The 26,725-nt window shown below is 44.4% G+C and overlaps 1 protein-coding gene across 17 annotated transcripts in view; it reads right to left on the reverse strand.

The window, feature by feature from the left end:
- The window catches only part of FAM120A (family with sequence similarity 120 member A), an 88,362-nt gene that overhangs the window by 17,620 nt on the left and 44,017 nt on the right, over positions 1 to 26,725 (reverse strand). For all 17 annotated transcript variants that reach the window (XM_078776162.1, XM_078776157.1, XM_068112955.2 and 14 more), the window contains exons 12-15: positions 15,081 to 15,330; positions 11,468 to 11,582; positions 9,314 to 9,523; positions 481 to 700 (exon numbers count right to left, since the gene is read on the reverse strand). In XM_078776162.1, coding sequence (XP_078632288.1) covers positions 481 to 700; positions 9,314 to 9,523; positions 11,468 to 11,582; positions 15,081 to 15,330 — 795 coding nt within the window. The remainder of the gene's footprint in view (positions 1 to 480; positions 701 to 9,313; positions 9,524 to 11,467; positions 11,583 to 15,080; positions 15,331 to 26,725) is intronic.

A 26,725-nucleotide genomic window follows, 5' to 3' on the forward strand; every position in this document is an offset into this window, starting at 1 on the left:
CACACCATCAGAGACTCCTCCTCACCCACCACATTCAAAACATCACTCAAGACCCACCTGTTCAACACTGCATTCAACATTTAACCCACAGCATCTAACCCCTGACTATCTCCTCTCCTTCTCCCTCCTTTGTGCTTTGAATATTTCCCTATTGATTCTTCTTTTTTTGCAATTGTTTTTATGTTTTGCTATGCATTATGTTTTGCACTCTGTCAAAGCGTCTTTGGGCTCCCTGAAAAGCACTATATAAAATAAATGCATTATTATTATTATTATTAATCCAAGATGGCCACCACTTCAAGGCCAAATATCTTAAATTGCCCAAGAGTTAGAGTGGCATCAATTAGATTTGAAACCTGCAAATAAAACTGTTTTTGAAAAAGCAACAATATGCTTGGCACACCAAAATTCCAGGTCGCTTTAAAAACTGCAAACTCGGACTAATTATTTCCCTTAAAAGTGCAATTTTCAATTTCTTACCTGGTACCCCCCTAGCACGCATGTGCATGTGTGGAGGAACAAGCCCGCCAGGAGGCCGCAGGTAGATACCCTGTGGAGGATACTGGCACATCATAGCAGGAGGCAGGTATGGTGGTGGAGGTGGCATTGGGGGTGGTGGAAGAGGCATCGGCGGACGAGAGAGGCTGAGACCCTCAAGGATACTTTGCTTCATTTTTTCAAGTCTTGCAACCTGCTCTGCCTGGAGGCAGAAAAAGGTTTAATATTACAATCTAAACCAGTCTGTCATTGTTTACATCCTGATGCTTTTAAAAGACAAACAACTAATTTATACAAGATTACAGTCGTCTAAATTTGCTCAAAGTAAGATTAATTTGAGGGAAAAGTATGAGCTCACTTCAGCCCATGTCCTGCCGCCTTGAACCCAGCAATTGTTTTTGTGCTGCAAGGGTATTAGTTATTACCTTAGATCAGAACTAGACAGTAGAAATTTGACACAAATGCATCAATGGATATGCCTCCATCCACATTAGAATGTCAACCCACTTACGTTTGATCTCAAACAACAACAACAACAACATGCATTTTAAGGCCATTTTCCCTGCTAGAGCGGGGGTTAGCCTTGCGGTCCCCATGACAATCTTCTCCAACTTGCCCTATTTTCTGCATCTCTCCTTGTTAACCCCTCGTCTAAACCTTTGATCTCAAAGGTAGCATGAAAAATTCAAGGTCATTTGAGAGAGAGCATGTGAGAGAGAGAGCATGTGAGAGAGAGAGCGCATGAGAGAGAGAGCGCATGAGAGAGAGAGCGCATGAGAGAGAGAGCGCATGAGAGAGAGAGAGAGAGAGAGAGAGAGAGAGAGAGCGAAAGAGAGAGAGAGAGAGCGAAAGAGAGAGAGAGAGAGAGCGAAAGAGAGAGAGAGAGAGCAAGAGAGAGAGCAAGAGAGAGAGCGAGCGAGAGAGCGAGCGAGCGAGAGAGCGAGAGCGAGAGCAAGAGAGAGAGCGAAAGAGAGAGAGAGAGAGAGAGAGAGCGAGAGAGAGAGCGAGAGAGAGAGAGAGAGAGAGCGAGAGAGAGAGCGAGAGCGAGAGAGAGCGAGAGAGCGAGAGAGCGAGAGCGAGAGAGAGCGAGAGAGAGAGAGCGCACATGCGAGAGAGAGAGCGCATGCGAGAGAGAGAGAGAGAGAGAGAGAGAGAGAGAGGGAGCGAGAGAGAGAGAGAGAGAGAGAGCGCATGCTAGAGAAAGAGAGACAGAGACAGAGACAGAGAGAGAGAGAGAGCGAGAGAAAACTTGCGAGAGAGAGAGAAGACAAGTAGAAGAGAGACATCAGTTGTTTCCAAATGGAGTGATGGTCTGCAAAATAATTTTCAATGGGCACATGACCTTTGACTAGGTCAATGTAAAATTGAATTGGTTCATCTTTGTATTACAGTCCATAAGTGTCAAGTATGGCTGAAATCTCTTGTATGGTTCATAAGTTATTGCAGGAACACAGATTTTCAATTAAAGAGCACTTGACCTTAGGCCTTTGGCATGGTTGCATAAAATTCCCCTTTCGGTACACTGTGAATCCTCAGCGAAGTATTTCCTAGAGGGCTGTTGTACAAACAATCCTTAGGAAACCTGACTTGAGGATTTCCTTAAGGTTGAGGAAATCCTTAGGAGCCGTTGCTATACCAGGCAACCAATCAGATTAGCGATAGGAAGAGGTGTCTGAAAGCAAGACGGCAGTCAATTGACGCCTGGGGAGGGGAAGGGGAGATGGAGGGGGGGAGGGTCAGGTAGGGGGGAGGCAAGGGGAGGGGAGGGTCAGGTAGGGGGGAGGCAAGGGGAGGGGAGGGTCAGGTAGGGGGGAGGCAAGGGGAGGGAAAGGATAGGGAAGGGAAATGGGGAGGGTGGAGGCAGGGAGAGGAAGAGGAAGGGGAGGTGAGCGAGGAGTGGAGAGGAGTGAGGAGTGGAGAGGAGTGAGGATGTGGAGAGGAGTGAGGGTGTCGAGAGGGAAGTGAGTGTGGAGAATAAAATGAAGGGGCAGAGGAGAGTGAGGAGTAGAGAGGAGTGAAGGGAGAGAGAGAGAGGAGAGTGAGGAGAAAGGAGAGGAGAGTGAGGGGTGGAGAGGATTGGAGAGGAGTGAGGGGAAGGAGAGGTGGAGTGAGTTGGGAATGAGAGGTGGAGTGAGGGGAAAGGAGAGGTGGAGTGAGGGGGAAGGAGAGGTGGAGTGAGGGGAAGGAGAGTTGGAGTGAGGGGGAAGGAGAGGTAGAGTGAGGAGGAAGGAGAGGTGGAGTGAGGAGGAAGGAGAGGTGGAGTGAGGGGAAGGAGAGGTGGAGTGAGGGGGGAAGGGGAGGTGGAGTGATGGGGGAAGGAGAGGTGTAGTGATGGGGGAAGGAGAGGTGTAGTGATGGGGGAAGGAGAGGCGTAGTTAGTGATGGGAGAAGGAGAGGCGGAGTGATGGGGGAAGGAGAGGCGGAGTGATCGGGGAAGGAGAGGAAGAGCGAGGGGGAAGGAGAGGAAGAACGAGGGAAAGAGGAAGAGCGAGGGGGGGAAGGAGAGGAAGAACGAGGGGGGGGGGAGAATAGGCAGAGCGAGGAGGGAAGGAGAGGCAGAGTGAGGGGAAAAGGAGAGGAAGAGCGAGGGGTGGAGAGAAGAGTGAGGGGTCAAAAGGAGTGAGGGTGGGAGAAGCATTGGGGGGAGAGGTGAGTGAGGATAGAGAAAATTGGGTAGGGGGGAAGGGAGAATGAAGAGGAGTAAGGGGAGAGAGGAGTGAGGGTTGGAGAGGAGTGAGGTGTGGGGAAAGGAAGAGGAGAGTGGTGTTTTTACCCATTTTGTAAAACTCTTTGTGCAGCATCTAACTCAAGATGTCCAAATGTCATACGTGTCGATATCCGTGGATTTCCCACGAGTGCCCCCACTAGTCTCATCATCTCCATTATAATCCGCTTCGGTGAGTCTGTCTGTCTTTCTGTCTGTGTGTGTCTGTGTGTGTCTGTGTGTGTCTGTGTGTGTCTGTGTGTGTCTGTGTGTGTCTGTGTGTGTCTGTGTGTGTCTGTGTGTGTTTGTGTGTGTTTGTGTGTGTCTGTGTCTGTCCGTTCATGGGTGTGGCTTCACCCGTTGAGGGAGAGGCTCCACCCGTTGAGGGAGGGGCTTCAAAAACAAATCTCCACCATGTTGTTTGCCTCGCATACCTCTGAGGCTCCATAGGCATCTGGTGTCCATTTTAAGACTGAATCAACAAGTCTTATATCATAACAAGATACCTTTTGAAGAAACAAAGGTACATTTTGATTCCAACTCATGCAAAGGAAACAAGAAAGACCAATCGTAGATTGCAGACCCTCGCCAGGACCTGTTTGGGTGGTGTATTTTTTGTAGTGTTTATTAGCTGCTGTGTTTGGGCGGTTTATTGACGACGTAGATTTATGTTCAATCCAAACTGGCCGCCATCCCACGTGAACGATGATGTCATCAATTTAATTCTCACATACAATGTTTGTGTAGATCACGCTCAAGAAATTTCAAACTGATCGGATCAAGCGTTCTACTTGTCCAATTATGGCGTCATAATGAAGGCACCGATGACATGATCATGAATATATGTTATTCCCCATGGGGAGTACTTGACAATGAGTTGTTTTATTTTTTCCATGGAGTGGTTTTGGAGATTAGTGGGGCGGCTTAGCCCAAATATTCAAAAGAATTGTGCATTTTGTGAAACAAGCACCAAATTTGGCACAAATGTACATTAATATGTTGTGAACATTTTCAGATATTGGGCCACTTGAAATTCCGTAATTTTTTTTTTCAAATTTTTTCAAATTTCGTAATTTCAAATTTTTCGGGTGACACCGTCACAATTTCGGTCTTCGAGGCCGGCCGATAGGCAAAGTGTGACCGGAAGGGACGAGGTTCTCCTGACCACGTGGCCCTCGATCTGGGAAGCGAGAGGCGTTCCATTAGTGGACGCGCCCCTCACGCCCGACTTTTGGGCGGCCCCGGCAGGCCGTTTGTTTTGACGTTCCGTGACAGGCCCCGCACCCCCACCTCCGGGCCGACCGGAAGCTTGTGCTGAGTGCATCATACCTGAACAACTCAGTGAGGCAGAACACAGCAGTGCACACCAGGGTGACCCCTTCAGTGCATAAACCAATTAACCTGTCCACTGCAGGGCATATAGAAATGAAGTTATTTTCTGCATATAATAATAATATAAGTTCAGTTCTATATAACAATTTCTGTTATCACCACTACCACTACAACTACCACTACTACAAGCTTTGTCTGGAATTTTGTGGACTAACAGACAAACAGACATACAGACAAGCTGGGATCAAAACATTACCTCCTTCCACCATTGAGTGTAGAGGTAAACATCATGGAAATTATATCATGCCCTAGATTTAATTCATGCTTACCCGTGTATTTGCTTCACTGGTTCACAAGGTCTTTTGCATACATGTAATTCAGACTCTCGTCTTCATTGCTGACCACACAATGTTCGCAACATATTAATGTACATTTGTGCCAAATTTGGTGCTTGTATCACAAAATGCACAATTCTTTTGAATATTTGGGCTAAGCCGCCCCACTATATCGGCCGCCTCGAAGACCGAAATTGTGACGGTGTCACCCGAAAAATTTGAAATTACGAAATTTGAAAAAATTTGAAAAAAAAAATTACGGAATTTCAAGTGGCCCAATATCTGAAAATGTTCGCAACATATTAATGTACATTTGTGCCAAATTTGGTGCTTGTATTACAAAATGCACAACAGGTTTGCTATGCTGCTACACTAGATATGGAGGTGCAAAGTTTTTCGGTTTTTCAAATATGGCGCCTGTACCACATGACCTATAACAACAACAACAACATGCATTTTAAAGGCCATTTTCCCTGCTAGAGCGGGGGTTAGCCTTGCGGTCCCCATGACAATCTTCTCCATCTTGCCCTATTTTCTGCATCTCTCCTTGTTAACCCCCTTGCCCGCATTTCTTCTTCAACCAGAAGGACTGTGCGAAGGACTGTGCGAAGGACATCTCGATTTGGAGGACTGTGCGACGGTCGACCTCAGGACGGTGCGGAGAGGACAGGACTTGCACAATTGGCGCTTGCGTACAGGACATTGGAGAGGGGGCGTTTGGCACGAGTCGTGCAAATATTAAGTACGTACGCAGTATACCAGCCTTCCCCCCGTGATATAAGTGTCCGCTCGCGTTACGCTATACGAAGAGCTGCTTGCCGGGTTTCGTCTGCTGGACCGGAGCCAGACTGGAGCCTGGACGTGCTGGTGACCATCCAACCTATTCATCTGCAATCCCCGTGTGAGTGTCTGTGTGTGTGAGACGGGCCCGTTTGTCCAGGGAATAAGTTAAGCCTGTAATTAAGACTGCCCTGTGTACTTTTTCCTTCCTCTTTCTTTAATGTACATTTCTTTCGTTTCCTCTTTTTCTTGGACATTTGTTAATAAACCCATCTGTTCTTCCTATTTTCTTGGTTTCCTCTTATCCGATCGCATCAGTCTTTTCTCTAATTGGGTAAGCGTGGCACGATTCGGAACCGCTTAGAATCGGGTTTAGTCACCTGTTAACAACTCGGATCGTGGATTGCTATCCGCTCGGCATATTCCATCCATATCCGTGGTTCGAGCAGGAGTTATTCCCTTGCTTTACGGTCGGTGGTAGTAATTAGGTAATAGGACTAAAAATCGACCAACAACCCTATTTAGCACCGACCGGAAGGAACGCTATAACTTCCAGGACTCGCGTCGGCCAGATAAAGGGACAAGGGGATTAACCCCCTCTTGGTAAGGGGAGAGCCGACATCGGAGATCCGTAACATTCACTGACCACATCACAATCACAGTGGTAGACCACATATTGTCATGACAAAATCATTTATGACTGAGGGTAATATGATTACAAATAGGGTTTTTGGAAATAATGTAATGTTAGATCGAGTATGTCTTATTGAGTTATATAAGCAAATTGGAGAAAAGATATTGTTTTCTTGGTAAATAATTAAATAAAAATCCATGTAGGCTAGCTCTCTCTGGTTCTCTGATCCAATATATGATTTTGACTTATGAGGGAAAAAAATGAGTTTGCAGATTGAAAAAGGATGTGATTGTCATAGCTACTGAGTGACCTTTTGATTAAATAAGGACTTTCTTATTGTATGCCTGTTTTTATTGATTTCTAAATATTAAACCATAAAGTTAATGTCCCTGCAATGGCGTTATAAAACATTGCTGCAAAGTTATAATAACGTTAACGCAACGTTATGATTGATAGAGTCTTGGCGCCGAAGAGTCTCGACCAACACATTCTTCTCATTAAAGAATTTGAAAATGCAGATCTGCTCTCAGCGGGGAGTACTCTCATCTCAATATTTCACTCGACCAATCACATTGTATCCCCCGATCCTTGCTCCCTCCCACCCAAACTTTGCCCAACCAATCCTATTGCTCTCCTCCCCTCTCTTTGCTCCTCCCCCCTCCACTTTCTCCTCCCACTTCAAATTGTATAAGAATCAGAACTGATGTCCAAATAGCAGGATTAGCACAGGAATTGCAAGATGTTGGGTTGTTGTACTTTAGGATTTTCACCAGGTTTGTAATGCTGTACTTAGGATGTTTTACTTGGCTGGTCGATTCTGTATGTTTACACTGTATGTTAACTGTATTCTATGCATGCTGGTGTTTGGTATGACATTTCTTTGTGCATCTCTGAGTACCAGTATGTACTGTTGAGTACCAGTTCACTGGTAATTCCCTGTTTGTCGTAAAAGGCGACAAAAAGGGTTGGCGGCAGGAAGGGCATCCGGCCGTAAAACATTGCTTCAAAAAGGGGACCAAAAAAACAACAACAACCACGGTGCCCCAAAAAGGCCAACCCCCGCTTTGCGGGGAAAAATGGCCTCTAAAGGTGGTTATTTTTTATATATATATATCTCTACTGTACCAGGATTTCACTTGGGACCTTCTGTGATGTTGACTGTATACTGTGCATGCTACTGTATCCTTATGATGTTTTCTTTGTGCATCTCTACTGTTCCAGGATTTCACTTGGGACCTTCTGTGAATCTTGAAATGTAATTTGTGAATTGTAATATGCTGTTCTATGGATTGATAAAGGTTATTGTTTCTTGCTGTGTATTTCCTTGTAGACAGAAAGTGTTGTCCTCCTCGGGAATTAAATTTTGTGATTCATCTTCTGACAAAGGTTATGGACATTGAATTTTTGGTTCATCTATTACATACTACTGTAGGAAAATATCCCTATCAGTCTCTTGCATTAATTTTCATTAAATCCTTTATTTTTGCATTTCATTCTTGTGTTGTGGATTTTGCTTGTCCCCTATTTGTGTTTGTGGGTTCAGATTATCCCAGTGTTGGCCGTCTGATCAGGTAAGGCTTCGGGCTTGCCCGTGCATGCGAAAAAATAATCCCACGAAGTTCGAAATATGTCTAAAGCTCGTTTCGGTCATCTGCCACCCAGGTCTTAGCCCCCGAGGACACAACAGGTTCGTTTTTAGCCCGAACACTCAATGGTGGAAAATAAATTGAAGATTAAATAATTCTCGTATCCGAATCCATATTCAGATCTTCACCAAAATATAATTGATTAGTCTGTCACACACAACCTGTCCAGCAGGTTTGGTCCAAATCCGCCCATAACTTTGAGATATTGTGCTATGTATCGGTTTTAGCCCGATCACTCAATGGTGAAGAATCACTTCAACAATTAAATAATTCTCACATCCGAATCCATATTCAGATCTTCACCAAATTCGAATTGATTCGGTCTTGCCACACACCCAATATATCCGCCAAGTTTCATCCAAATCCGGCCATAACATTTTGAGATATCCTGCTATATGTCGTTTTTGGCCCTACCTTTGGAGAATTACTTTCAAAAATTATACAAGCCGGATCCGGATCTTCACCAAAATCTAATCATTCCATCCTTGTCACATACGCAACCTCTCCGCAAAACTTTGTCCAAATCCATCTACAATTTTTTGAGATATCTTTTTCACAGATAAACAGACAAACAAACAGATAGGAGTGAAACATAGCCTCCATCCAACTTCGGTGGTGGGGGTAACAACAACACTTATGATAAATAGCATAATATTAATGAATACTAGGAAACAATATCGCCACTCCTCCAAGGGTTTTGTGACTTGCGGTATTGTTCCCCTCCCCCTTCCCCCTTGCTCCCCCCCTCCTCCAACACCCTCACTGAAGAAAATTCAGTGAGGATGTCGGAGGAGGGGGGGGGGGGGCGGGGTAGGGGGGGATGGAGAGTGGAGCATTTCAGGCAGAGCCTTGTTCGATCCAATTCTGGAGAGGCAAAGGGTTACGACCATTACAGCACTGGAATGGCGATTTATCTGGCCAAAATACTGGTGAGGTGAAATGGTTTGATGACGTGTGTTTGAGAATGTAGCATGAAAATGGGAGTTCGAGTCTGGGTGTCTGAAGCTAAGGATTTGAGTATGGCGTCAGAGAATGGCGGTTCTAATGCTGGTGTCGGAAAATAAGGGTTTGGAAATGAGGTTCGAAGGAAAATGAAGGTTTGGGAACGAGGGAGAGAACAAAGGGGAAGGTTCCACCTATAATCACATCACATCTCCCTTTCCCCTGATATGAGGAGGGGTAACCTAACTAAACAATCACGATGGAAATATCTAAACTCCAGGGTTCTTTTATGTGTTGGGTGTTCCTCCCCGGGGTCCTTTCCAAATCCACAACAATATGTATGAAGAGAAGAGGAGAAAATGAGAAAAGAATGTGTAAACAATGGCTTGGAATAGCCACTGATATAAGCTTATCACATGGTCATGGCATTGATATATCTCACCTGACCATCACAGAGCTCAAGCAGTGGTACACGATCCCTGGCTGCTTTCGCCAGCTTGCTCTGAAACAGCTTGCCATCAAAGTACAGCCAGGGACAACAGTGTTCCCAGGGTACAGGCTGCCCACACGCATCATTTGCAAACAACACCATCTCCACACCACGCATGAAAAGCGCAGCCAGCTGCACCCCACGAGGATCAAGCCCATCGATCTGTGTATCAGATAGGTGAATTAGAAAGCAGGTTGGGATTAACAGTAAGAACGAAACAAAAGAATGAAAAACTAGAATGGTAATCTTCAACGTCGCGACATCAACCCACATTATTACATCATCATACATACTTGCACCAAATTAGATTTAAATCCCTTCAGCTGTTTTGAAGCATCACATTTTTACCTTCAGACATGACCTCTGACCTTAAACCTCTTGATGGCAAAATCGAATCAGTTCATCTTTGCATCACAATATATACTTTCACCACGTTTGGTCAAAATCTCATCACTGGTTCACAAGTTAGCTAGGGAACAGAATTTTTACCTAATGAGACCTCTGACCTTTGACCTCTTGACCACAAAATCTAACGAGTTCATCTTTATATCATTATACATACCTGTACCAAGTTATACTTTTGACTTCAGCCATTCTTAAGTTATAGCAGTGACGAAAACCAATCATGGACGCACAGACGGACGGACAACCCGAAAACATAATGCTAACGGCGACATCATAAAAATGCAGCTTTCTTGTTCTCCATAGTTTGCAAGCCAGAAGATTGCAAGCTATTGAAATAATTTGACAACTAAAAGGTAAACCCCATCGGCAGGGAAAGAATAAAAACAAGATCGAAAGTCTAACAATGGTGTAGCCACGATTGTTTGATACTTTAGTTGAAGAGATACCTTGGTGGGGATACCAGTTAGCAAATAATGCAAGTATTAAATTTTTTTAACTTAAGGCTTGGATATCCAGTTCGTGAATAAATTGGGTAAAAAAAAAACCGGCGAATGGCAAACGATGAACAAATAAATTCCACATTGCTGTGCCACCTTCAGTCGAACGTCAGGCATTGACAGCACATTCTCTATATTTTCATTCCCAACAGCATTATTCATCATTCCAATCACAAACAAGAACGCCACTCACTAGAGCGCATACTCCCGCCATGGGTGGCCGCTGCTGAGCCCTATCTTCCAATGGTAAAAAATCCTTCAAAAAATTCCTCGATCCAGAATAATATCCTGAGCTTCACCAAAAACTAATCAATTCTTCCTTATCCCAAGGGCAATCATCCCACCAACCTTCATCCAAATCCGTTCAGAACTTTTCCAGATATCTTGTTCACAAACACACGAGCACACATACGGACACGATCAAATGCATTACTCCCTAGCGGGAGTAACTAGAACGACACTCAGTAGAGCACATACTCCCGCCGTGGGTGGCCGCTGCTGAGCCCTATCTTCCAATGGTAAAAAATCCTTCAAAAAATTCCTGGATCCAGAATAATATCCTGAGCTTCACCAAAAACTAATCAATTCTTCCTTATCCCAAGGGCAATCATCCCACCAACCTTCATCCAAATCCGTTCAGAACTTTTCCAGATATCTTGTTCACAAACACACAAACACACGAAAATACAAACACAAACACACGAACATACAAACACACATACGCACACACATACGCACACACATACGCGCACACACACACACGATCGAATGCATTACTCCCTAGCGGGAGTAATTAATATGATAGTATTGATACATCAAAATTTAATATTAAATCACTGTTGAATCAAGATATCAAACCAGTGAACTGTCATTTGTTCACTTCGGGATTCGGGAGCAAGATCCATGTCGATCACATTTCAAAATCACAAGTGTACTGAGGAATTCCTGAAACCTCCTACCGACCTCACAACACCCACTTGGACGCCAAAACGTTCCACAGAAGGTTATTATATTTTCATTTCGTAAAATATGCAGCTGTAATGGTTACTAAAAGCTACCCTGTCATGTGACGTTTGTGGGGACATACGGACAGACAAACACTCGTCTTGACGGTATTGCCCTATGGGCTACACGATAATAATGACAGAACAAGTCACACTTGAAATAACCATTACTGTGAACCGAAAGCACTTCAAGGACCGACCTTAAGCTCTTGCAGCTGTTCGGGCTTATACAGCAAAGGAGAGACAGCCTGGGCGAGGAAGGCATCAAGCTCTTGCCTGCGGAGGATGCGCCCACCAGGCCACTGCAACATGTACCTGTCAACAAAAAATTGTTAGCACACACATGCTCAGGAAAAAGGTGATGAAAATAACTAGACATAATTTGACACCGCGACGTTTACCGTTAAGCAGACATGCATCGGTTTTAGCAATCCACCCACATTCAATCTTTGCCTATTCTAAACTTTGACCAACAACACAACAACAGGCATTTTAAGGCCATTTTCCCTGCTAGAGCGGGGGTTGGCCTTGCGGCCCCCATGACAATCTTCTCCATTTTGCCCTATTTTCTGCATCTCCCCTTGTTAACCCTCTTGCCCGCATTTCTTCTTCCACCACCTTTAGCCAAGTCTTTCTCAGTCTTCCCCATTCTCTACTTATTCTACATTCATTTCCATCACTCTTCTCAACCAGTCACTTTCATCCTTCCTCAACACATGATCAAAGCATCTCAACCTGTTTCTCTTCACAGCATCCGTCACAGGCTCTATTCCCATCATCTTTCGCAATTCATCATTTGTCTTCTTCTCTCTCAACGATACTCCGCACATCCACCGAACCATTCGCATTTCCACCCTTTCCAGCCTTCGTTGCTGCTCTACGTTCATTACCCATATCTCGCTCCCATAAATCATAACACTTCTCACACATGCAGCACACACCTTTCCTCTAAGCTACTTTAAGCTACTCTAACTTTGACCGAAAAACTAAATACTATTGACCTCAATATGTAATATGTGCACATATGTATTGTCCTGTCCGCAGCTGATAAAGACCAGCCTTGAACGAATAGCCGGACGGTCTTACTCCCGGGGCAGCAGCCCGAAATTGGGGTTTTGTTTGTCGCACGTGAGATGGAAGGATGCGAGGTGTTTACCTGAACGGAGCACACAGGTTTATACCGAAACCACAACTAACAGATACGACTATAAATTCAACAAATAATTTAATGAAAACAAGCGTTACGCCTAGGTCCCCCGTCGGGGAAGTGATGCGAATTGACAGAGTGGAAGACGCAGAAAACATGCTATGATATGATATTTCGCTCACAAGGTTCAGACATACATGGAGGCGGCCATCTTGGATTTTGACGTGGCGACCCAATTTTCAATAGCGCTCTTCCTTATGCCTAGATACACCCACACACCAGATTAGAAGTTGGTACTTCGCTTATTTTTCAAGATATTCCGCTCACAAGGTTCAGACATACATGGCGGCGGCCATCTTGGATTTTGACGTGGTGACCCAATTTTCAATAGCGCTATTCCTTATGCCTAGATACAACCACACACCAGATTAGAAGTTGGTTCTTCGCTTCTTTTTCAAGATATTCCGCTCACAAGATTCAGACATACATGGCGGCGGCCATCTTGGATTTTGACGTGGCGACCCAATTTTCAATCGGGTTCTTCCTGATGCCGAGATACACCCACACACCAGATTAGAAGTTGGTACTTCGCTTATTTTTCAAGATATTTTGCTCACAATGTTCAGACATATATATGGTGGCGGCCATCTTGGATTTTGACGTGGCGACCCAATTTTCAATAGGGTTCTTCCTTATGCCGAGATACATCCACACACCAGATTAGAAGTTGGTACTTCGCTTATTTTTCAAGATATTCCGCTCACAAGGTTCAGACATACATGGCATCAGACATACATGGCGGCGGCCATCTTGGATTTTGACGTGGGTTGCACCCACACCAAATTCGAATGCGGTCCTTCGCTTACGCACGCACGTTCGTTCGCACGCACGGACGGACGGACGGACGGACGGAGGGGAAAACCATAGTCCCCCTTTCGCTCCGCAGTGCGACGGGGGACAACAAATGTAAGAAGAAAATGTCGAAATAAAGGTTGAAGCAAAAACGAAAATTCTAACTGAGGTACCTCACACGCAGACTCAAATACAGACAAGGGGACAGATAAAATAAAATAAATGTTCCTTATTCTAGTGCAGTAACTTAGCTCTGGAGTTCCTCTGGAGTTCCTCTGCGAGGTTGGCAAGCTGGGGATGAGGCCCAGAGCTCGATGTCCCTCCAGCGGGAACCCGGCACAAGACGGCCGCGGCGTCGCGCTCTGCAGCGCCACGAACGTGAGGCGAGTTTTGAGGACGGCCCTCTTTCGCTCTCCCTAGGACGAACGGCATGGCCTTCAACCCACCACCACGACCTCAGCAGTGTCCGAAACCTCCTCAAGTTACTGCCGATGGGCGTAAAGCGCTCCTCACGCCAAAAAGTGTGCCCAAAACTCCTAGCTCCAGGACCACCAAATGGCGCCGCCTTCCTCGTCCAAAAACCCACACACAGAGACCGAGCGAGACGCACTCTTCTTCCTCTCACTCCCTCTCGAAGCTTCTCTGCCCTGACATCCCCCAACCAATGGCCAGGTGCTTTCAAATCATCCCACGTTCTTCTCGACCAATCACAAAGCTGTGGCCTCACGTGGGGCGTGGCCTCACGGCATTTTCTTCCACGCCCTTCGTACCACTCTGGGGGTGTGGCCTTTTTCCTCATTAGGTCCTGCAGGTGGGGCTTAGCTCGGGAACCTGTTAGCTTGGCCTTTGTCGGTGTTTGTTGTTGTTTAAACTGAGGTTTTAATGGCCGGCCTGATTGTAGATGTAAAACGTAGGGAAAGATCACAGAAGCAATATCACATACTGGGGAAAACAAACTTTAATCCCTATCTCATTAGCACAGCTTCACCCCTCGTGTGAAGACACATAATCTTACCGACAGTTTCCCTACTTAAATACATCGAGATTTCTCCTATGCGTCCACGGTCCATGCTATATTTATACAGTCCTACCTTTACTATGGGATTCCTTCATCTATCCCCATAAACGTAGTTTTTGGTCTGGCTGAAATGGTCCCTGCAATAAGGGACCATATTCCCAAACAGCATGGATGTGAATGACACCAATTCAACATGTACAATACGATTTACCAACATCGCCACCATTTGTAACTTCACTGTCATTTTCAGAGCAAGTACAACTAGAATACACTCGTTAGAGCGCATACCTCCACCAGCCAAACAGTTTATGTTTTGTATCTCACTGATAGGCCTGATCTGCATCCAGACCTGAACCAACATCTAATCAATTCATCCTTGAAACACACCCAAACACACCCATGTCCACCAAGTTTCGTCCAAATTGTCGACAAGTTTTTGAGATATCCTGCTCACAGACGGATAGAAACAGACAAGACAGACAAACAGGGGTGAAAACATAACCTCCGCCCTCCTTCAGTGACGGAAGTAATTAATTTCTGTCTGCACTCTCGGTTCTTGCCACATTCAATTAATTGATGCTGTCATCTAACTTGGATTTCTCAGTGTCAATTTGTTCAAGTTTCCACCTTTTCCCAAAATATTTCACCAAGTTAAAAGGCAGTACAATGGGTACAGCTGTGGATTCCTGACAAAATTCCACTGGCATACATCACAACTTGTAAAAAAAAAAAAAAAAAAAAAAAAAAAGTGGAAAAATCAGATCTTAAGAGACATAAAAGTAAGGGTAGTGCTGACCTGAGGACACAGCACAAGACAAGGTGTTGGGTGGGTACAGCTGCTGGGTTAACCATGCCGGGGGTGTCTGAACGCAAACATGCCAAAAAGGCACGCATCCGCCGGTTCTTGTCCTCCATTGCCTTGCCAAGCCAAAGGCGGCGCAGTGTGGGACAGGTCCACTCGCGAAACGTCAGTGCCTCGACCAGCTCAGGAGTTTGCGGAGACTTGCCCTTGTATGCACTCCACTCCTTTATTAGCACAGGGGGCACTAAACCAACAGAAAAAGTAGAGACAATGAGAAGAAACAAACCATAGGAGACATGACACAATGAAGTGGGGGAGCTTCAGTTGCACTTCATCTCCCGATACACTACTGGTCAAAAGTTTTAGAACACCTCAATTTTTCCAGTTTTTATTGAAATTTAAGCAATTAAAGTCCAATGAACAACCTGAAATGGTACAAAGGTAAGCAGTAAACTGCTCGAGGTTAAAAAAAAAGTTTAGGTTAGCAAAAACGGGAAAATAATGCAAATTGCACAGTTATATTGTTAAAAAAAAAAGGCCTTCAGGGAACAAGTAATGGGTTAACAACTTACAGCTGTTCTGCAGCAATGTAAGTAAATTAAGCCTTGAAAGTTGATGCAAACAATTCCAACAGGTGTCCCAACCTCTGCTGAAAGCAGTATTGGAACAGACTGTTGTTACACCCTCTGAAGCATTATTTGGACAATATTGCACTGCAGGAAGGAGAATATTGCTATCATAATGGCGAGAAAAAGTCAATTAACAAAGGAAGACAGACAGACCATTTTAACCCTTAAAAGTGTAGGTCTTTCCTTTAGAGAAATTGCAAAGAAAGCGAAGGTGTCAGTGAGTACAGTTTCCTACACCATCAAAAGGCACTTGGAAACTGGAGGAAACTCTGACAGGAGGAGGTCTGGCAGACCCAAAGCCACAACAGAATCAGAAGACAAGTTTCTGAGATTCAACAGCTTGCGTGACAGGCAGCTCACAGGACAACAGCTTCAAGCACAGCTTAACACTGGTCGAAGTAAGCAAGTCTCAATTTCAACTGTGAAGAGAAGACTTCGAGCTGTAGGTTTGACAGGTCGAGTGGCAGTAAGAAAGCCATTGCGAAGATGACAAAATAAGAAAAAGAGGCTTACCTGGGCCATGAAGCACCGTCAGTGGACGACTGAAGACTGGAAGGAGGTCTTATGGACCGATGAATCAAAATTTGAAATCTTTGGTTCATCACACAGGATTTTTGTACGCCGTCGAGGAGGCGAAAGGATGGTTCCTCAGTGTGACACCAACTGTCAAACATGGAGGAGGAAGCGTGATGGTCTGGGGCTCTTTTGGTGGATCCAGAGTCAGCGACTTGCACAGAGTGACTGGCACCCTGAACCAAAAGGGCTACCACAGCATTTTGCAGCACCATGCAATACCCTCTGGTATACGCCTAGTTGGTCAGGGGTTCATCCGACAGCAAGATAATGACCCGAAACACACCTCCAGGCTATGTCAAAACTACCTTCGAGGAAAAGAACAAGACGGTAGGCTTCAAATCATGGAATGGCCAGCACAGTCTCCAGACTTAAACCCCATCGAGCTGGTTTGGGATGAACTGGACAGAAGGGTGAAAGCAAAGCAACCAACAAGTGCAACACATTTGTGGGAACTTCTGCAACAGTGTTGGAAAGAACTTCGCAAACAATATTTGATTTCCATTGCAGAAAGAATGCCACGAGTGTGTTCGGCGGTTATATCTGCAAAAGGTGGCGACTTTGCTGAGTCAAAAATTTTAATTAAATTTTGTTAAACAAAATGATTCTATGATTTATTTTATATTTTCCAATTGTTTATTTGTTCTATGCTTAGTTTCAGAGTACATTGCGACATTAAACTGCGTAAATTTCAATAAAAACTGGAAAAATTGAGGCGTTCTAAAACTTTTGACCAGTAGTGTGTGTATGTATGTATACATATATATATATATATATATATATATATATATATATATATATATATATATATATATATATATATATATATATATATATATATATATATATATATATATATATATATATATATATATATATATATTACATGAGGGGCAGGCAATAAGTAACATTAAAATATTTTTCATAATTTGTTTATTGCATGTACGCATGTAACGACTGTTATTTTTCAACATAATGCAGCTGTAGCGCGGGCAATATGGGGCCGAGCATTGTCATGCTGCAGCAAAACAACGGTAGTGAGTAGTCCACAACGTTTTGATCTGATTGCTGGTTTCAGATGATTTTTAAGGAGGTCGCAGTATGATGCACTGGTGACTGTGGTCCCTCTGGGCATGTAGTGCTCTCCAAGTGGGCCTCGGCGATCCCAGAAGAGCGTCAGCATCACTTTTCCAGTGGATGGCTGTGTGAGGAATTTTTTGGGCTTGGGTGAAGTTGAATGGCGCCACACTTTGCTTGCCCTCTGTTTCTGGCTGAAAGTAGTGGACCCAGCTTTCATACCCAGTCACGACGCGCTGTAAGAAAGCGTCGCCTTCTGTTTCGTCACGTCGCAGAAGTTCTTCACATTCGTCCACTCGCCGTTCCTTCAGTTCAGGTGTGAGTTGTCCAGGCACCCACCTTGCAGCCACTTTGCGGAACCCCAGCACGTTGTGAATGATATGGTGTGCTGAACCATGGCTAATGTTCAATTCGGAGACCACTTCATCCAGCGTAATGTGACGGTTTTCCCTTAGCACGCGCTCAATTCCTGCAACCATTTCTGGTGTGTAGGCTGTGTGAGGCCAGCCCGATCGTGCAGTGTCTGCCACACTGGACACTCCACTTTTAAACTTCCTGTCCCAATCGTACACAGGCCGCAGCGATAAATATGCGTCACCATATTGCATCTTCATTATGCGATGGAATTCACTGGGATTCACACCCTCATTTCGCAAGAAACGGAAGACACCAAGTTGCTCCACCCTGGTGCATGCTTCTAAGGGAGCCGCCATCTTGGAACTGCTCCACTGACGTCATACGCTCAATATTGCCAGATCGAAAAGAGGCAAAACATGACTCTTACCTATAGATATAACATATGTCGTCCACAACTACACACATTACATTCTCGAATTTATATCGCCATTTTAAGGTTACCTATTCACTGGCCCACGTGTGTATATATATATATATATATATATATGTGTGTATGTGTGTGTGTATATATATATATGTGTGTGTATGTGTGTATGTGTATGTGTATGTGTTGTATGTGTTGTATGTGTTGTATGTGTATGTGTATGTGTATGTGTGTGTATGTGTATGTGTATGTGTATGTGTGTGTGTGTGTGTGTGTGTGTGTGTGTGTGTGTGTGTGTGTGTGTGTGTGTGTATGCATGTGTGTATGTGTGTGTGTGTGTATGTATGTATGTATGTATGTATGTATGTATGTATGACATACATTGTATGTATGTAATATGGAATTTTTTTTTTGTGGGGGTGAACTTACTTTTCAAAATGTCTTAGAACCAAAAGTTCATTGGAATTATGTTAAAATTATTCTAGATTTTGTTAATGTGACCTTTAAAAGAAACAAAAACCACATTTGACATTTCGAAACAAATAAATTGATCCTCGAAAGTGATGTAAACTGATATCGAACTCAATTCATGGACAGTACTGTGTTAAACCTCTGTACGTTTTCCAGAAGTATCTCTTTATTTTGCACATTAGCCAAAATTTTTTTTAACAAAAACAAAACTTAAATTACGGCTGGGATTACTGACAGTAAAATTACAGTTCAGTACTTCGTGTAACCCCCACGAACATTCAGGAGAGCATGCACATGTTGAGGCATGCTGTTCACGAGATTTGCCAAGATTTGGACAGGAATCGCTTGCCATGCAGTTCCAATAGCCTGCTGCAATTCACGCACAGAGGCAGGCTGCTGGTCCAAGTGGTCGATTTGACGCGTTAATTCTGCCCACAAGTTCTCCATCGGATTCATATCTGGGGACATGGCAGGCCACTCCATATGCTCTACACCACGGTCAGCAAGAAAGTGTTGGATCATGCGAGCACGATGAGGCCGTGCATTGTCATCTTGGAAGACAAAGTTTCCTCGAAAGGCTGCACGAGCAAATGGAAGCAATGTTTCTTCCAGAATGGCCCTGTACTTGTACTGGTTCAGGTTTCCATTCAGAACAACCAGGTCAGTTTTTCCCCCTGCATGAAAAGCAACCCAAACGGTCACCCCGCCACCTCCAGCTTGGACTCTTTGCACTATACAATCTTTGTTGTAGGCTTCATGCACTTGTCTGCGCACTCAGACGCGGCCATCTCGATGATAGACCAGGAATCTAGACTCGTCACTGAAGATCATGTGTTTCCAGTGTCCTGGCTGCCATTGACGGTGCTCTCTGGCCCACTGCAATCGGCGCTGGTGGTGTTGTCTGGTCAGGCGTGGCTTTCTCAGGGGACGCCTGGCACGATAACCTGCTTGAACCAGTCGTTGGTTGACTAGCCTTCTGGATACAGGCACATTTGTCAGTTGCTGCCACTCAGCCCTAAGCCGATTAGCAGACTTGGTACGGCCATTGCGGACTAACCGGTGCAGCTGGCGATCATCCCTCCTTGTGGTTCTGCGGGGACGTCCTGGCCTCGGTATTGGAGTAGGGACACCCCTCTGAGCATTTCCTTTCACGATCTTTGACACCTGACCTTGAGTGATGCCATACTGCCGAGCAATAGCATGCTGTTTCATGCCGTAATTTCGTAAAGCCACCACTCCATGATAAACAGCATTGTTGAGTTGACGGACCATCTCCAGAGGAAGCGGCAATAACTTTTGGAGACGTGCAGCAGTTGTTTTCCACTAATACAGAACGCAACAACCCTTGTATACCCGACTGTGAAGCCAATCATCAAATGCACCTGTCCGTACATTTTGCCACGCCACCTGTGATATAATCCTGTTGTTGACTTCTTGCTGCGACAGACAATCAGTGACATGGTTCTTTTAACAAATAAATCACCAAAGTGTAAAAGAAACTCACCAGATTGATATACTGAGTTAAGAAAGTAAACCCAAGTCAAGAAAAAAAAAATATTCCATATTAAATGCCAAGTATATATATATATATATATATATATATATATATATATATATATATATATATATATATATATATATATATATATATATATATATATATATATATATATATATATATACAGTGGAACCTCGACTTACGAGTGCCCCAACTTACGAGTTTTTCGAGATACGAGCCGTCACTCTGGCAGTTTATTGCTTTGAGATGCGAGCCGAGATCCGAGTTACGAGCTTTCGCCACCCGGTCACGTGGTTATCTTGCCGTGCACGTACAGTATCTCTGTCGTAGTATAGCGCTGCATTTTAGATTTCGCATTTCGGTTATTTTGAGTTTACGCCGCCAGGTGGGCTCCGGTCACGTGGTTATCTTGCCGTGCACGTACAGTATCTCTGTCGTATAGCGCTAATGATATATAACGCCGCCGATAATGATATGATAATTTATGATAATCTATGCAGCACGACGTGGTCCTCACGTCACACAAGGCGCCTTTGCCGGCGCAAAACGGCTCTCTCAGGGTCAAACTCGGTATCGTTTTGAGCGCACGGTTCAGACCTTCAAGAAAAAGTTTATTTTGTAAAAATCGAGCCACGCGTTCAAAAGATATGACCGGTTTTGTTCGCCGGCACGTCGGCGCTCGAATCGAATCGAGTTAAAACGAACACTGCCGTTGTCGGGTCCGTCTGAGACAACCACCGGGCCTAGAACGCTGGGACCGGTCTCGTTTGATAGGCCTGGATCAGATCTCGAAACGCTGGAAGCTGCACCTCTCTGTGATAATCTTGTGGACCATGACAAGAGATCGTGCGACACGTGGTTATCATGCCGTGCAAGTACAGTATCTCTGCCGTCAACTTGTTCAGAGTGCCGGCGATAGCTCGCCTTCTCTTTGTGGAAAACACGGTGAGATCCTTAACATCCAACAACTAATGGGACGCAAACGGGGCGCCCAGTTTAGCGGTACACCCATTGATGAATCACCCTGCCTGTGATTCACCCATGACAGGTTATAGCTGGGTCGGGATTCAAACCCAGGCTGGACAGTTTAGACTTTAGAGTCAAGTGTGCGTACCTCCAGTCCAGGCCATCCTGCCAACTTGTATGCTGCATACAGGTGAAATATAAAGCGCGAGATCTTTTTATATATACTGTATATTTAAAAAAAATTGGTGTGGTTTTTGGCGGGCTGGAACGGATTAATAGCATTTCAATGGGGAAATTTGATTTGAGATACGAGCAATTTGACTTACGAGCTCGGTCACGGAACGGATTAAACTCGTAAGTCAAGGTTCCACTGTATATATATATATATATATATATATATATATATATATATATATATATATATGTATGTATGTATGTATGTATGTATGTATGTATGTATGTATGTATGTATGTATGTATGTATGTATGTATGTATGTATGTATGTATGTATGTATGTATATATGTATATATATATATATATATATATATATATATATATATATATATATATATATATATATATATATATATATATATATATATATATAGTAAACAGGAAGTTAATTCCTGTGTGGGGATAATGTGAAAAAATTCTGACAACCTAGGACTCGAACCCACGAACCTCATCACTTGAGCGGTGACAGCCCACTGAGCTATTGAGTCTCCGGGATATCCTCAGAGATTTCTCACACTGAAACTGCGAGCTTTATAATGGCCGATATCTTACGTGCTTGCTCGGCAGACCCCGGATGTGAGCGTATATCTATATATATATATATATATATCTGTGCAGTGTCTGTCTTGTCTTGTCTTGTCGTCACTGAACTACTTTCTCAAACTTTTGTGAAATCGTACCAAACTTCAGGTATGCACGTATCTCTCCCGTCGGTATGTCCTAAGGGTATTTTTTTTGAAAAATGTTCAAATTGTTTTTTTTTGGGGGGGGGGGGGGGGGGGAATAAAAATTTCAACTCAAGTTTTCAACTTCAATTGTTTATAAAATGTGATATCACGTATATTACAAATACATTTGTGCAAAATAATTGTTTGAATTATGATTGGTTTAAACCATGACAAAACGGCAACTCGGGTACAGTCATTTATCTACACATCTGGGCAGTGTCTGTGTTGTCACTTAACGACTCCCTCAAGCTTTTGTTTCCGGGGTTGTGAAGTGTTTTTAATAACGTTGTGGTGGTTTTGAATCATGTGGTGGTTTTGAATCATGTGGTGGTGAGGTATTTTGAATTATGTGGTGGTGAGGTGTTTTTCAATGATGTGGTGATGAGGTGTTTTTAAATCACATGGTGGTGAGGTGTTTTGAATTGCATGGTGGTGAGGTGTTTTGAATTACGTGGTGGTGAGGTATTTATAATTACGTGGTGGTGAGGTGTTTTTAATTATGTGGTAGTGAGGTGTTTTGAATTAGTTGGTGATGAGGCGTTTTGAATTACGTGGTGGTGAGGTGTTTTTAAATGACGTGGTGGTGAGGTGTTTTAAATTTTGTGACTGTGAGGTGTTTTTATTACGTGTTTTATGGCTGTGAGGTGTTTTTAATTTTGTGGTGGTGAGGTGTTTTTATTACGTGTTTATGGCTGTGAGGTGTTTTCAATTTCGTGGTGGTGAGGTGTTTTTTATTTCGTGGTGGTGAAGTGTTTTGAATAACTTGGTGGTGAGGTGTTTTGAATTACTTGGTGGTGAGGTGTTTTGAATTACTTGGTGGTGAGGTGTTTTGAATTACTTGGTGGTGAGGTGTTTTGAATTACTTGGTGGTGAGGTGTTTTGAATTACATGGTGGTGAGGTGTAATCGTCCCAAACTTCCAGTCTGCACCTACCCCTCCCCGAAGTATGTGCTGAGGGGTTCTTTCTTGAAAAAAAAATAATTCAACCTAAATCTTCAACCTAAATTGCCTATAAAAATGTAATATCACAAACACAACAAATACATTTGTGCAAAATAATTGTTGTAAATCATGACAACACAGCAACTCAGGTGCAGTCATTATCCTCAGCTAAAACAAGCCCGTTTATCCGTAACGACGCTTGGATGAGGCGAGCGCAGCGAGGTGTGTGTGTGTGTGTGTGTGTGTGTGTGTGTGTGTGTGTGTGTGTGTGTGTGTGTGTGTGTGTGTGTGTGTGTGTGTGTGTGTGTGTGTGTGTGTGTGTGTGTGTGTGTGTGTGTGTGTGTGTGTGTGTGTGTGTGTGTGTGTGTGTGTGTGTGTGTGTGTGTGTGTGTGTGTGTGTGTGTGTGTGTGTGTGTGTGTGTGTGTGTGTGTGTGTGTGTGTGTGTGTGTGTGTGTGTGTGTGTGTGTGTGTGTGTGTGTGTGTGTACACGCAAATATACACCGACACATATCTCCGCTATTAAAAAGAGGACAAATAAAGTTACGAACAAATACAGTAACGAATACTAAAGCGATGAACAACATTGCTGCAACTCTCTGTTTTGGTGCTCGTACAAGCAAAGGGGGTTGTGGTGAGATTTTGATGAGGCATGGTGCCAGTTGGAAGCCAGGATGCTCAGCAGGAAATGCAGCCTTCGCCAACTCTGCCAAAATCTTACTTCCATAATCAAACCTTCATCGAGATTAACCTATTCCTGGCTTGCTCCAAACTGTTTGCTGGCCAAGGAATGGTGAAAGGACCGACCAACCATGAACCTTGAAGTCAGGTGAAGGCATTAATTTTACACCAAACAACATTTCCTTGGCTTCCTTGCGGCTAACCCTCATCTTCCTTAAATGCTCTTTTGTCTCTCCATGCCATTCCAGCTAAATATGTTGAGGTATTTTGGCCCTCCATCTCCCCCCCCCCCCCCCCTCCCTTACCTTCCTGCATGGTTCTTTCATAGACTGAAGTTTTGCCTTAACCACTGTCATTACTGATTTTATCAGAAATTTATGTATTTTCGTGCTGGATTTTTACATTCTCTTTGTCCCTCACATGCTGAACAGGTTTTAATAGGACCTGTTCATCATGTGATGGGAGTCAAAGCAAAACTTGCAAGATGCTTGACATTTTATAAGTTTGCAGTAATTGCAAACAATGCAAACAATACCCCTCTTTCTGTCATTTAGTCTGTCAGTTTTCCACTCCTTCAAACAATATAATCACAAAATGATTGGTAATTGATGCTCCCCCTCCCTCTTCCTCTTCCTCAACAGTACGGACCTCAAATATCCGGGGCCTTCGCTCAAACCTGACTGATCTCTCCATACAGGTTGCTTCTGACAAACCAGACTTAATCTGCTGAACAGAAACTTTCCTCCTTCATGATGTCTCTGATTCCACAATATCTCTCCCTGGTTACTCCCTCCTCTGGTATGATAGACCTGGCTTCCTGGAGGTGAGGTTGCTATCCTTATCAAAAACTCTCTTCCTCACTCCCCCTGCACTGCCCTCTCTCCACCCCACCCCTAGGAGTACCTCTGGCTACGGCTTCCTCTCCGCTCCCACCTTTTGTTCATATGTGTTCTGTACCGTCGATGCAACCAAACAGTAATGACTCCATTTACATCTCGCTGTCTGACAACATGGACCAACTTCTATCAACTCATCCCAACTCTCTCTTCCTCATATGTGGTAACTTCAACTGTCATCATGCCAGCTGACTGGATGTGGGTACCTCTCTCACCAGCCATGGCACCTCAGCAAAGGACTTCTGCGACTCATTGGGACTGGCACAATCTGTCATTTCCCGACCCGGATATCAGTCAACGGAGCATCTTCTCTTCTAGACTTGATTTTGACTAACTTCCCTGCAAATGTCTGCTGCTCTTCTTTTGCTCCAATCGGTTCTTCTGATCATTTGCTTGTTAAAGTGGACATCTCTCTGGCCGTTCTCAGAGAGCCTCCTCAGCGTCGACGAGTCTGGCATTTCACTCAGGCCAACTGGCACGGTCTTGAAGCAGCCATCAATCATCTGGACTGGTCTCTCATTTCTACTGCCTCTGACACAAACTCTTCTTGGGAATTCTTCCAAAGTCAACTGCTCTCTCTCATGCACAGATTTATCCCATCTCGTCTTCAGTTGCCATACCCTTCCTCCCGTCCATGGTACAGTTGGTACACTGAATCTTGTGGTGAGGCAATTGCCCTGAAACAACTTGCCTTCGCCTCCTGGAAGGCATATCCAACGGAAGGCAATCTCATTTCGTTTCACAAAGCTCAGAACAAGTGTGCGTCTACCTCAGGAAAGCCAGGAAACAATATCTCTCTAATCTCAAGACTGAACTCTCAAACCTGTCTCCCCCCAAATCCTGGTGGCATCTGATCAAGTCTGTGTCTGGTGTTTGGTCACCCTCCATCCCCTCCCTTATCTCAAACGGCTACACAGCTGACTCTGCGCATGAAAAAGCCGAATGCCTCAACTCTGTGTTTGCCTCAAAATCTTGTGTCCCAAACCCATCTCTCTCTGTTCCCACCTTTCCCAGTCGAACCCAGCTGCTCCTGGACTCTGTGTCTTTCTCTCCTGTCAACGTGGAGAAGTTTCTGTCAAACCTGGACTCTGATTCTGCAACTGGACCAGACGGCATCAGCCTAGGTGTCCGAAAATACTGCTCTGCCGCTCTTTCACACCCTCTCTCTGTTCTCTTCACCCTCTCCTTTGCTCAAAGTCATCTGCCGTCTGCTTGGAAATCAGCCAACATTACCGCTCGACATAAAAAAGGTGCAAAAATAGATCCTTGCAACTACAGACCAATCAGCCTGCTCCCAATCATCAGCAAAGTCATGGAATCCACCATTGCTTCGGATATCACATCCTTCCTCTTCTCCAATGGCTTGATCTCTGATCATCAATTTGGTTTCAGACCAGGTCACTCTACTCTGGACATGCTGCTTCTGCTGTCTCAAAAATGGATGGAGGTCCTCAATGCCACACAGGAAATCAGGGCTGTCTCCCTTGACATATCACGTGCCTTTGATATGGTCGGGCACCCCGCCCTGCTCACCAAACTCTCCTCTTGTGGTATCCATGGAAACCTCCACGCATGGCTGGCGGACTTCCTCACTGGTCGCAGGCAATTGTGGCCCTGAATGGATTTCTCTCAACTCTTTCCTGTTCAGGCTGGAGTTCCTCAAGGCAGTGTTCTGGGCTCTGTGCTTTTTCTGGTCTTCATTAATGATCTCTCCGACTCTCTGGAAAATCCTCCCTATCGGTTTGCTGATGACTCCACTCTCTGCCGCTCCATACCCCATCCCTCAGATCGGCAGTCAGCAGCCTCCTCACTCTCTGCAGACCTGGACAAAATCACAGACTGGTCAAACAAGTGGAACATGTCTTTCAATCCTGACAAATCTCACACTCTCACTTTGTCTCTCCGAAAAGACCATCTGGACAACCCTCCCATCTACTTACTTTCTCGACAATCCTCTCCAAGATGTTCTGTCACTCAAGCTTTTGGGTCTCACTATCTGCCATGATCTTTCCTGGGAAAACCACATTTCAAAGCTCGCCTACAAGGCCAGTCGCCGACTGGGCATTCTCCGTCGTGCGAAGTCCTTCCTTGGCACACCTGAGCTCCTCACCACATACAAGGCTTTCATCTTCAGCTTGATGG

This window comes from Myxine glutinosa, chromosome 4 (assembly GCF_964187855.1).
Source record: "Myxine glutinosa chromosome 4, kmMyxGlut1.1, whole genome shotgun sequence".
Classification (NCBI taxonomy): domain Eukaryota; kingdom Metazoa; phylum Chordata; class Myxini; order Myxiniformes; family Myxinidae; genus Myxine; species Myxine glutinosa.